Below are 13,692 nucleotides of genomic sequence, written 5' to 3'. Positions count from 1 at the left end.
TAGACTATTTTAAAACTGTGAAGACTACTTAGGTTCTGCCACTGGAAACTTGGTGGTCTCAGACATGACATAAAAAATCTTGTGCATTACCGTTATACCTATAGACTATTTTAAAACTGTGAAGAGTACTTAAATATTTAATTATGATTCTCATATCTGTACATGTTTATATCTCTAATGTCTGTAGAAAAGAAGCATTAGTAAAAACATTTTGTTTACTTTTTTTCAGTTTCACAGTGACCCTTCCTACTCAAAATATATTCTGTGAATAACACCAAAACTCATCAATCTCTGTTACTATTTCTTAAAACTTTGTATTAACTTTACACACATTTGAAGAAAGGAACTCCACTTAATTTTTGGACAAATAAATCCAAGTCTGACCTGTGCTTGGCATTTGTCTTTAGGCGTGGCTGCTCTTGAGCAACTCTGGAGAGCCAACTCCTGCTGTGAGGACTTCTCTTTTCATGCCTGATGCTTATTCTCCATTTCCATTGCTGACACCTCTATGAGGGGAACTGTCTCTGTCTATATCCTTAAACTGCTATCCCTATTTTGATTAATTTTACTAACTCTGACTCAAAATCAGCAAGATTTTACCATAGAGTAAAATTCTTGCCCGTGAGTGAAAAAGGCCTTGAAGTTTTATGTTGTTAATTGAGATCTTTAACCTCATACTGACCATATTTTATTTTAAGATTTACAGACTGTTTGACCTGGAAAAAGAAATGATTCAGAAGGGCATAAACCCATCTTCAAACACATTAATGACCATTTTGTAGATTTATTCTGTGTGCTGACAAATGAAAGAGATAAGGAATAATGGATGAGTTACAAAAAGGCTGGTTTTAACTCTATATAAAGAGCTTTCTAAGAATTAGTTGCCCAACCAAGGGATGGGCCATATTGTGAAACAGTTAATTCTATATAACTAGAAATTTTGATGTATATGTTAGATATACTCATTCTATAAGCGTATTTAAATTATAAATATAAAGAAACTATATAGGATATTTTAAAAAAATCTTTGTCACTTTGGGATTAGATATATTTGCTTACTTTCTGGGCACCTAATGATAAGTATTCACTGTAGGTAATTTTAGATAAAAGATGGGCTTAAATAATAAATAATGTGTGTCTGACCACTCATTTAATTACTTGACTCTTTTATACAACATATTAATCATGCTTCTGTCCCTATACATGGCAGCACATAAGGAAAAGTTTCTCTCCAAGCCCAGCCCCTCCAGCCCCAAATGAAGGAACAGGTCAAGGAAGCAGTGGTTACCACCATATACGTTTTGGATCACAGGTGATTGGATAAAATGGGGGTAATTGGTGGTCACAGTATTATACAGCTATTGTGGTAAAACCAGAAATCAGACCCAGGGCTGACTAACTCCAGAATACAAACGCCTAAGGACCAGCACATGCTATCCCACCCCTTGGAAACAGCTCAGGGGAGTTAAGAGCTTAACTGGCGTTAAATTCAGCAGAATTCTAGGTGCTGTTTTCTAAAGGTTTTAGACCCACGAGTTTCCCCCAGGAGAAAACAAATCTGAAAGTGTCCTCTTTTTTACTAAACTGATAAAAAAAAGCTCCATTTGATGAGATTTCAGAGACAATCAAGACCTGTCCTGTCCAATAGCGTAGCCACAGAACATTTTCATCATCACAAAAGTTCTATTGGACAACACAACTGGAGAGGGATACAGTGCCGACCAGGACTTTTTGAGTTGTAAATGACAAATCAAATGTCCAGCATGTCTAAAACAAGGATACACTGGAAAATGCTGTTGTAGTCACAGAATCAAAGGAATATCTTTAGGATTAGTAAAGCTTTGGGGAAATCATAACCTAAAAGCAAAACAAAACAAAACAAAACAACACAGAAACCCAACAGGATTCTGTCTGTCAGGCTCCATTCTTTTTCAGTGATAACAGATTTTCTCTATGATTCAGAAAGCAACGGCTCCAATGGCTTCAGGTTCATTCGCACTTCTTTAATGCTAAAGTCTTCCAGATTCTCTTTCTTTTTTTTTTTTTTTTTTAACCAAGAATGTGGTTGTACCTGTCTACAGGACAACCGGTTAGTGGAGAATATTCTTTAAGCTTAGAATAATAGAATGCCTGGTTAGCACAGAGCAGGGGCTTATTGGCAAAAGAGGTTTGCAAGGTTGCTTAACTTTTGGGAAGCCAAGTTTCTGAGTCCATTCAGTCACCATATACTTCCCATCTTACTACCTCTGAAACCAGCCTCTGTGTGCCTGGAAATAATCCTGCCCTTAATTTGCATCTCCCAGACTTGCAGAAGACGTTATCACTTCCTTGAGTCTTCCGGTGGCCCAAGTCTAATAATATCTACTCCCACACGTATAGCTTTGGGGAAATCATAACCTAAAAGCAAAACAAAACAAAACAAAACAAAACAACACAGAAACCCAATAGGATTCTGTCTGTCAGGCTCCATTCTTTTTCAGTGATAACAGATTTTCTCTATGATGTCAGAAAGCACGGCTCCAATGGCTTCAGGTTCATTCGCACTTCTTTAATGCTAAAGTCTTCCAGATTCTCTTTCTTTTCTTTTCTTTTTTTTTTTTTTTGTAGTCTTTCATTTCTTGGGAGGACTCTGACTGGCGTGGTATAGATTTTCTGCCCACCATTCAAAGCAATTACTCTGGCTAAAAAGGCGAAATACTATGATCTACCCAGTCAGGACCATTTCCCATTGATGTGGCTAGTATCAGTGCCAGAAAAACAGAGGGCAATGATGAGTGGAGTGGAGTTAGCATCACAGTTACTGACAGAAGTGCAAGCAAGTCAGCTGCCTCAAATGCTTTTTTTTTGTAATAACATACTATCAGAAAAGTCCCCCAAATCCCATCCCAGGACTGCCAGCATGATTTTTTTTGTACTTATTGCATAATGCCATAATTTTTCCCTATTAACAATTATGTAAACTGTTTTAACCCATATGAATAAATAAGTGTGCCCTGATAATTTAGCAAGCTACTGAAGAAACATTCATTTTCTTCCTTATACTGAATATCTGTAAACTGAGAAAAAAAGCAGCTGAATTAAACATACCTGTTAAATCTTATCTTTGATATAGAATTAAATGACAATAATAAGACTCTCATTTATATTTTTTCTCTATTCTATAGCTCATGTAACCAGGTTTTTATAACATTTCTTGTTGACATAAGTAGAACAAGAGACATGTTAACAAAATGAGCAAAATTTACATTTAACTTACATCTTCTATGTCCTTGTCTAGAACCACAATTCTTAGAGGGGTGGTCAAATTTACACTGTCGGAAATAGTTGATCCCACTGGGGCAGATTCTAGAATGTAGCCTTGATAACTGGGCATCGTGAAATACGGGCTCTGATTATTCTCATCCAGTATTTCAATATGTAGACTGGCAAAGGCAGGGAGAGGATGACCATTGTCCTGTTCAGCCTAGAAAAGAATAAAAACAGGTTTAAAAATTCTAAGTGATGGGATCTTTCTGAGTGTCACTTTTGCAGTGGTTCTCAACCTTCTGGCCCTTTAAATATAGTTCTTCATGTTGTGACCCAACCATAAAATTATTTTCGTTGCTACTTCATAACTGTAATGTTGCTACTGTTATGAATCGTAATGTAAATATCTGATATGCAGGATGGTCTTAGGCGACCCCTGTGAAAGGGTTGTTTGACTGCCAAAGGGATCGTGACCCACAGGTTGAGAACCACTGAATGGGGAATTGCTTTTGAACTGGTATCATTACGGAAAGAAGAAATGCTTTGAAAGTAAGAGGGACTTAGAAAACGAATGAGGAAATGGTTTCATCAATTTTTTGGTCTTTTGTCATCAAAATCAGTGTATTCTTTTAAAAAATAATAACAATAATAATTGCAATAAATTATTGCAGCTGTCACTAGATAGTGTTAGAAGATAACTGCTTACATGCACTTAGACATAAAATTGAGAAGTGAAGATGTTTCAGTAAATTGCTGATGAAATATTTAAATAAAAGACAAAAAAGATTCATTACTCAAAGTATGATACTTATTTTTATCTCTTCCATGTTTTCTCATTTCACACTAATGATTAAGTCCCCAAATAATTCATAATTCTATATAAAATTAATATATTTAGGCCTTATTTGAGCTCTCATAAGGAACAGAGGTAATTTCAATAAAATATTTTAATACTTGTAGAATTTCAAATATATTTAGCTAGCAATGTTATTCAAGTAAAATTAATATTTATGTATTAGAAATATGTTTTCTTGTATTTTTTCTGTTTAGTTTTTTAAATGATGACAATTTATATTTCTAAGAAATTTTCCTAGAAAATTTCCATATGATCATGTTGTGAGTGGGAAACACCAATCTTTGCTATTCTTTTTTTAAAAAAATGTATATTACTATACAACCATACTGAAGTAATGTGTAGCCTTTTCTAGAATCATGCATTCCAACTTTTCTTTTTTAAGGGAAGATTTCATCACAATTGACTTCAAACTTTAGGAGAAATCATTTACATAAGTCAATAGTATGCAAATTTGCTGAAATAGATTCAAAGTATTTTTCATAAACTTTTATTGATATTTTCCCAGTTGTTGCAATAGATGTATTTTGAAATCGACTCAATGTAAAAGTTAAATCCTTTATATTAAACCCTGGAGTGCTTTTCTAGGTTAAATAGATTATTTAATCCAGATCCTATAGCAAGGTCTCCAGAAGATAATTCTCACTGCAATTTAGCATTTTCATCACTTAAGAGGGTAACAACCACAGTGGTGTTTGAAAGCACTGGCGACTTTGCATCAAGAAAAATTACAGTATCACTTCACATTATTGTTACTACTGAAGATATACTTTGAAATATAAATTTATGCATATAATATTTTGAAATTATGGTAATTATTAAACCCATTGTGAAATAATGTTCTATAAAGCATTGTGAAAAAATGAATCTTTGATTTTTAGTATTTTGATAACTCTATTTCAATATATTAGATTTCCATTTTAAGGTTATATAGTTTACTTTATTCATTTAAATTTGCAGCAGATTGCCAAAGTGGCCCAGTGCACGAAAGGTTTATGAGTTCGGCACTAAGGGCAACCATACTGAAGTAATGTGTAGCCATTTCTAGAATCATGCATTCTTCTTCACACATAACCATATTGCTCCTGACAACATACATATGGATATGCTCATTCTACATCCAGTGGCTGTGATTAATGTGTGCATGGGAACTCTTCTGGGAGTGACCTCTGTGACATACAACAGGCTTTTGAACACAGCTAACCAGGACAAGAGATAGTCTATGCTTAGAAAACATCACTTTTACAGTAAATGAAATTAATTGGTCCATATGAGGTTCCAACCCAATGACCTTGATCTGATTAAAGCAGGATCAGTTCATATGCAGATCCTTCTGCACAGGACATTTTTTTTTCTCTATCCCTTTATTTTGTCTCTAGTCCACAAGCCATTATCTCATATCCTGGACATATGAATAATGCTATGGAAAGTAACAGAATTTACCACTTGTCCCCTTCCCTCAATAAACACACACAAACACAATGTATGAATGGTGAGGGGAAAGCAGAAAACATTCTATAACATGAAAGAGGCTGATATTGTTACAGTCAGCTCATACTAGTATGGATTTTTGTTTTGTTTTTACAGTCAGCACATACGTTGTTAATTTTTACTACCAGCTGGGAAGCCAAAAAACAAAACAAAACACACAAACGTATTATTTACATGATGAAAACAAGTGAGTCAATAAAACAGAAATAAAAGTCAAATTAGACGAAAAGAATCTAATCCCCCTTATCTTTAAAAACACTATATGAAAGCTCTGCCTGTTACTGCCCTAACATTAGTTTGTTGTTAATATGACTAATATTTTTGGTTTGCTACTACATGGTTTATCCTGTGTTAGGTGTTTCAGAGGTGCTTGTCAGATATCTGTCTCCAAAGTCCACAGTCTTAATTAACCTCTGTGCAATTTTGCCTCTAAATATGAAAACATACTTTTGTTATGATGGAGAAGCAAACAGTTGGTTTTATGTTCAAGGCCCCACTGTCTGTAAGTAAATGAAAGACGAGGGCCCAGACACAGGTGTCCTGATTCATGGCACCTATACAGGGAAATTCACCACACGTTTCTCTAATTCAGAGAATATAAATGAATATCCAAATGTAAGACAATGGGAGAGATTAGTGGTAGGAAAAATATTAATAACATAGATACTCCAGATAGAATTAGAGTTTAAATATGGCACTTAAAACAAGTTAATGTTATTATACTTTGCTCTTTAATGGCCCCATGCATCAAATCTTTCAGCCAATACTCTTCTTTGATGTAATATAAATAGGAATTCATAAAAATCTAACTTAATTTGTTCTACTGTAACCACGAGTGTGTGAGGTAAGTATAAAAAAGCAGGTCAAGTGAAACAAGGTGGTATTTTAAAAAAATAATTTCATCCTATAACATTATTTATATCTATAAAGTCTGCATTTACAAGTTAAATATATTTAAAAGCCAGCTTTTGTTTGGAGAATTTCTGGGCATGAGTCCCATTTTCAGTAAAATAAGACCAAAGTGAAACTTAAGCCAAACAAGCAGAAGAATAAAAATTACACTACCTAGTTACTTTGGAGGGAAAACATTGAAAGAGACAAACCATTCCATTTTCAATATTAAAACAACAAGTAATAATAATCTCTTAGCTCAAGAGGACGGAATACAGAATAACTTTTTTCCTGCTGGCTTGGCAAGCAACTGAAATTCCACAATCTTTAATATGAGGTCTGTCAAGTAGATATAATAATTTGAGGGGAGGAAGGAAAGAGGAAATGAGACAGATCAAGATATTTAAGTAAATTCTAGGAAAAAATAAAGAAATCACTTTTTCCTAGAAAGTCAGGGGTTTTATTTATTGTGCACCTATAGTGCCCACTTTTTTCATCTCATTTTGTCTATACTCACGCTTCACAATGTTTTCTAAGTCAACTTCAGTCAGGCTTTCGCCCCCACCACTCAAACACGGCTTTTCTTGTCAAATTCACCAGTGATTCCTACATTGCTAAAGTAATATTTACTTTCAAACTTTATCTTACTTGGCCTGCATATAAAACTTGATTCACTAGGCTTTCATGACAACTTTTTCTCTTGCTTTTCTTTCTATATTATTATGTATTTCTTTTCATTTTCAAGTGTTGGATTCTACTCTTTCTCCCCAAATTCTTAAAAGTCAGGTCTGGGTAGTATTCTCTTCTCATGGCCTTAAAAATGTTAGTAACACGACTCCCAATATACATCTCCAGCCTGAACCTCTCCTCGAAACTCCAGAATCTATATCCAACTGAGTACATAGCAACTCTGCCTAGATATCTAATAAACATTTCACATGTAACCTCTGTGAAAATGAAATTCTCATCTTCCCCATCACAAACCTGCTCCACAGTCTTCCCACTTGATAGCAGCTCTATTCTTTCACACTTGCTCAAGCCAAGAACCTGGAGGTCACCTGCACTCCTTGCTTCTTTTCATACCTCACATGTAATCAAGAAAGACTTTTTATTGACGATAACTTTGAAATATATGCAGGATCTCACTACTCACCCCTTCCCACCGTCACCATCTTGAGCTCACCTATTATCATTTTCACCTGGATTCACTTGAATTGCTCTGTCAGCTTCCAACCGTGCCTGTAGCCTGTTCCCTGATTGCAATTTAGTGTTTTGGTTACATGATAGCCAGGTGATTTCAGTTATTTCATTAAAACCCTTCAATAATTTCCAACTTGTTTCAGGCCCTAGGGCTCTGATCTATGACTTCTTTTATCATATGCCTCTTCACAGTCAATATTCTCTGTCCTTTTCCTGGACACCACATCCCTTGCTATCAGTAAAGCTTTCCACACACAAAGAATGAAATGCCTCAAGGTTGCCTTTCCTCGCTAATAGCAGGCTGCTTATCTGACTGAAATAGTGGCAAGTCGACCCAGCTACCCAGGGTTCATGGAGATCCCTTAACCCTTTATTTGTAATTCAAAATTTAACTCTCAAGTAGAAATAAAATATTTGGTTTGGAGAATTTGACTGGGTGACTAAATTTACAATTCCATTTTGTTTTTTTTTAAAAAATTGATCTCAGAGAAAGGAAGGAAGAGGGAGAGAGAGGTAGAAACATCAATGATGAAAGAATCATTGGTCAGCTGCCTCCTGCACGTCCCCTACTGGGGATCGAGCCCGCAACCCATGCATGTGCCCCTGACCAGAATCAAACAAGGGACCCTTTAGTCCGCAGACCAATGCTCTATCCACTGAGCCAAACTGGCCAGGGCCATTTTGACTTTTTGATTAGAAATTACATTCACTTAACATTCTTCCCTAATCACTTTAGATTTTTACAACATATTTAGTTAAGCTTTCTACCAACTTATTTAGTATACTGCACTGACATGATTAGTTTACAAATTTCAAACAGCCAGGCATTCAGACGTTTGCCTTGGATTCAAATGTGAATTACTTGGACTTTTACTTAAAAGCCAATGTTCATAAAAGTCAAAACATTTCCTTGAACAAAGACAATACATTGTTATTGAGTTCTTTCACTAGCAGAAAATACGTGGCTGTGGAACATATAACCTCCTAAGTTATTTTCAATAAAAAAACAAATAAAAAACCAAAAACAGTGGAGATGCTCTAACCGGTTTGGCTCAGTGGATAGAATGTCAGCCTGTGAACTCAAGGGTCCCAGGTTCGATTCCGGTCGAGGGCATGTACCTTGGTTGCGAGTACATCCCCAGTGGGGAGTGTGCTGGAGGCAGCTGATCGATGTTTCTCTCTCATCGATGTTTCTAACTCTCTATCCATCTCCCTTCCTCTCTGTAAAAAATCAATAAAATATATATTTTTTAAAAAAACAGTGGAGAGTGCATAAAACTCATAAGATTCTGATTTAAAACATGATACTTTAATTCAGTTACTTAAAATATTTTCAAAACAGACAAGAATAATCTATAATGTTAGAATCTTGTAGTGGAGTTCTTAGGTGTGTGTGAGCAATTGTGACTAGGAGAGAGTGATGGTACATCAGGGATATTTGTAATACATATTTTTTTCCCTATATCTGGGTGTTTTACTTATCTAGATGTATACGTTTCTGTATATAAGTAGCATTTCAATAAAAATGTTACCAAACATTGCTATATACTTGCTCCCCCAAAATGTGCAGAGAGGGTACCCCTCCATTTTTCTTTAGGGAGGTCTTAGGGAGAGATGTCTGTGGGAAGTATGTATTTGCTGGATCAAAGATCATATTAATGTTACTAATTAATAAATAATTATAAATAAGTGCTTTCATTATTTCTTGACCTTTCTTAATAAAGTTATACTTCCTTAAAACCTATATGGACTTTATTTAAACTTGAATACTCTAAAAATTAAAGAATGTATAAAGAGTTTGACAGCTAGCCTATTTATGATAGTTACCAAACATATGAGAACTTGTAAACTACACAATAATTTATCAGATAAAATACAACAAATTTATATGTGTATCATATAACTGACTTGTTTATAATGCCACAAATGCAGCAACAAAGTATACTCTTAGTTGGAAAGAAATACACTTTCTGGTTGACAAAAGAGAAAAAATATTGTCCCTACTCAAAATATAGACAACACACTCCCAAACAGGATTTATAACAAAATAATATTGACATACTTCCATAGAGAATATTTTAATAAAGTGAAGTATATTTTACTTTCACTTATAAGAATATGCCCATTCTGTTTATAATTCATTGCAATAAAAACATGAATCCTCGAAGCTCCAATATACCTTTAAATAATAAAAATATTTTTTTCTTTTCTTAGAGCAGTAACTGGCACTAAAATGATTAACACAATTTTGAATGATTTAAAAAATAAAAACTCAAGCAATTTGGGGAAAACCACAAATTCAATAAACTGTCTATTCACACATACATCCGACTATTTGGCTAATGTTTTGAACATGAGAATCATCTTGGCTATAGATGGCAAGGCAGGCCAGAGACAAAATTATGGTAATGTCAAAATAGTAACTTTTTTTCTGGAATGCTTCCAATCATGTTTTATTCCCCTTATTTTGCCCTGCCTTATGCCTCCCTATCTAGCAAAGGCCTATGCTGGGTTGATCCCAATCCCATAGATTTTTCTCAACTGAGGGGAAACGCACTCAAGCATCTTATGTGAATTGGCCAGCTGGAATAATCCATCCTGGAATATTATTATATCAATAAATCTTCATATCAAAAAATAGATCTTTAAGCAGGTTACTTTTCAGAGCCCGGAAGATAGAGTTTAATGTTTCTCCTTGTACCAGGCTGTTCTTGAGAAAAATCATAGTGATTAGCCCTATTTAGCTTGAAAGCTTTTAGATATTCCCTTCTAATTTTAGTATTCTATGCAACAAGAAGAAGCTTATGAAGAAAGATTGCTTGGCAAGACTCATGTAGGAGGGCTGAGATAGCGTATGTGTATGAAGGGGTGTGCTGTGGGGAGATAGGGCAAGGACTGCCCTGAACTGTTCATTTGAACATTGTACAATACTGGTAGTTGGACTTGATGTTGCACTCTTACAATGACCTTTGCAGACAAGAAGGCTTTGGCAAAATCAAAGTACTGTGACGAGAATGAATAGATTGCTATTCTTCTGCCAAGCAGTTGCAGGTCACCTTGTGAGGAAGGAAAGAGTGTAAGTAAAATATTACCTCTGTGTGTCTTTTGTCAGCTTGCATTTTGGACAGTCACTGTATTCACTGGCTGTGTTCTCTTTCTGTTCTGACTAACACAGCTGGGTGAGTAACAGCATAAGACAAGAGGACACCAAACCTTCTTTTTACTAATTTTCATAACTGGCCTAACAGACATTGAATTCAACCTAGTACTTAAAATTTGTAGTAGACAACCAGGATGAAATAAAAGAATACAGTGTTCTTTTTGAGGGAACAAAAATAATGTTTTATGTGACAATCTAACACATTTTAAACAAATAGAACATAAAATTAAAATAAAAGATGAACATCAAATCTTTCAATGGATATCCAAAAGTGTGATTCATTCAGAGATCCATAGGTGGGTTGCTGTTTCATTACTAATAAGAACTAATGCCTGACATTTCTGTGGGGTAATTTTCTCTAAAATGTAGAGGACTTTCTCTCTTCCTCACCTTAGAGACCTTGTTATTGGGCAAAGGAAGTGAGCTTATTCTTTACTGTCCTGCTGAACTAAGATGCATGGTACATGTGTGCTTCATTCTTTCAACAGGAATCCCCAGGGACTGGGAGAGGGCATGACTAGAGGGGTTCCAGGATTATGAAAGTGTATCATCCACCACATTTGCCTTGCTTCCTGTGCCTGGACAACATCAGCTCTGATAGTTTTTGCTTCTCCTAATCCTGGTTCACTGAAGGCTCCTATTCAATCTTTCCCCAAGGGAGTCCATCCCTTTCTTTTCTCCCTTTTATTTCTCTCCTTTTTGATACACTGTCAATACTTACACTATAGCAGAAAGAATCATAACTTACACTTCACAATCTTCTTAACAGAGTCAATGAGTGTTGGTAGGACTTTCATTTTCATGGGAGATGTCATCCTTTTTATTTTAGAAGGGATGACGGATGATCTGTGACCTGTCACTCTGTCTGTCTGTCCCTGACACCCGTGATCGGTCAATTGATCAAGTTCTCTGTTGGAAATTCACGTAGGGGGCACATCGTCAAGTGACTTGAAGACAATATGCAGCAGCATGATCTGTTTTTGTTTACTTGTTTTAGCAATACTTAGTAGGCAATGTGGGGAGAGGGTAGGGTGCAAGGAAAGGGGACTTATGTTTGTGAGATGTGTGTGAGACGATGGCCATAAGGACAAGAACTAGAGAACTGCTGTGAGCATGGAGAGTTGGGAAGACATTTGAGAATGAATTCCAGAGGCATCCAGACAGGATTTGAAAACTGACTGGATGGGGACATATGGAAGCAAATACCTAAGAGGCACTGGGAGCTCCAAGCTTGGTGAGTGAGTGGCTGATTATAATATTATTAATGGAAAGAAGGAAGCTTAATGTTTTAAAAGGATGTATGCAGTTTGCTACGTTCTTAATTTGACACAATTGTATAACACTAGGAAGAGTTATACAGCCAGTAATAGGAAATATGAATGCAGAATTCAGAAGGGAAGTAGGCCTGAAACTATAATTTCCATATCTGAGGTTTCCTTGAGAATAGAGCTTTCATACATCTATGTCTCCTCAACACCAAGCAAAATGTCAGGCACCTAATAAGCAATCAGAAAGGATTTGGCAAACTGAAACTAGCAAATGCCAAATGCCTTAAAATTGTTTCCACTGTGTCCTTGTGAGGTAAAGTATAATTGAGATCATTATTCAAATGGAAGCTAAATGCTTTCTAGTGGCACCAGAGATTCACGTATGTGGTCAGGGGTTGCAGTAGCTGTTCTCTTAGGCCTCAATCATTCTCAGATGCTGCAGTCCTTTGACTCCCAAATTACTAAAGCAAAGTAACATGCAGAAAAACCTGCACGTCACCACTAATATATAAGCTCACCAGTTTCAGTTCTGTGGCTCAGTTTCAATTGTGTGTCAAAAATATATCTTTTTTTTAGAAGAAAGGATATTGTATTAACATACACTCATACATAGCTTTAAACTGTGCTTTGATAAAGGTTCACTTTTTCCTCAGATTGAATTATTTGTGAAGTTCAATGCATATTTATTGGGAATAGAGACACAGATGAAATTGTATCAAATACATATACTTTCAAATGTATGTATTGAAATATAATGTAGTTGCAGGTACCCGATTCCAGCAGCTTTAAGAGCTTTACTTACCATAGAGGAAACCATTACAACATATACTGTACATGCATAAAGGTAGGAGCTTGGGCCACAATGTGAAGAAAAATATTACAATCTTCCCTCTTATAAAAGTCAGACTAAAATAAACAGGCTACTTCAAGCTCAGAGCCACCATAGGGACATGCAGAATGCAAGGAGGGGCTTCCAACCAGGGGCCCTGCCTTCCTAGAAGTGTCGTCTCAGCATCTAAAGCTTCAATGAAGCGTCAGTGTGAATGAGACTGTTGATGAAGGAAGGGAGGACTGGTTCAGGAAGAGGGACAGCACCAGTAAATACGTGGAGCTTGGAAAGAGCATGGTGAGTTTAGGGCACTGCAAGTGGTCTCGTATGGCTGGAACAGCAAGTGGTAGCTTATGCTTAACATGCCCAAGATGTGGAAGGAAAAGAAGTTTAAGGTTAGCCTGATAGAGCAGGTCAATGAGTCAGAACATATAAATCAGAGAGACCATGATACAATGATGGTTGTGATATCATTGTGACCCTTACTGTTAGTTGTTTATCAGAGTGATGTAGATTAAAAACACAATTATGTTTGAGCAACTAAAAGGCAGTGAATTATTAATAATTTATCCATTTAATCTTTGTATTAGATGCCTAGAGTATTAACTAATCAATTTTTTTAAAGAAATGGTGCATTTATGATAATGGAGGTGAATTTTCTGGACTTCCTTATCAACACTTCATGCATGAACTAATTCATTAGAACTAGAATCTAAAATGGGATTTCATATTTCTGTATCATAGATGCTTTTTT

At 35.7% G+C, this 13,692-nt stretch overlaps 1 protein-coding gene across 1 annotated transcript in view; it reads right to left on the bottom strand.

The window, feature by feature from the left end:
* The window catches only part of PCDH15 (protocadherin-related 15), a 567,795-nt gene that overhangs the window by 270,582 nt on the left and 283,521 nt on the right, over positions 1-13,692 (bottom strand). Inside the window, exon 11 of the mRNA XM_014547486.1 lies at positions 3,257-3,463. Coding sequence (XP_014402972.1) covers positions 3,257-3,463 — 207 coding nt within the window. The remainder of the gene's footprint in view (positions 1-3,256; positions 3,464-13,692) is intronic.

The sequence above is a fragment of the Myotis brandtii genome, unplaced genomic scaffold, assembly GCF_000412655.1.
Source record: "Myotis brandtii unplaced genomic scaffold, ASM41265v1 scaffold475, whole genome shotgun sequence".
Classification (NCBI taxonomy): domain Eukaryota; kingdom Metazoa; phylum Chordata; class Mammalia; order Chiroptera; family Vespertilionidae; genus Myotis; species Myotis brandtii.
Note: the sequence above shows the minus strand (reverse complement) of the source record. Positions and strands in the feature narration are given on the sequence as shown.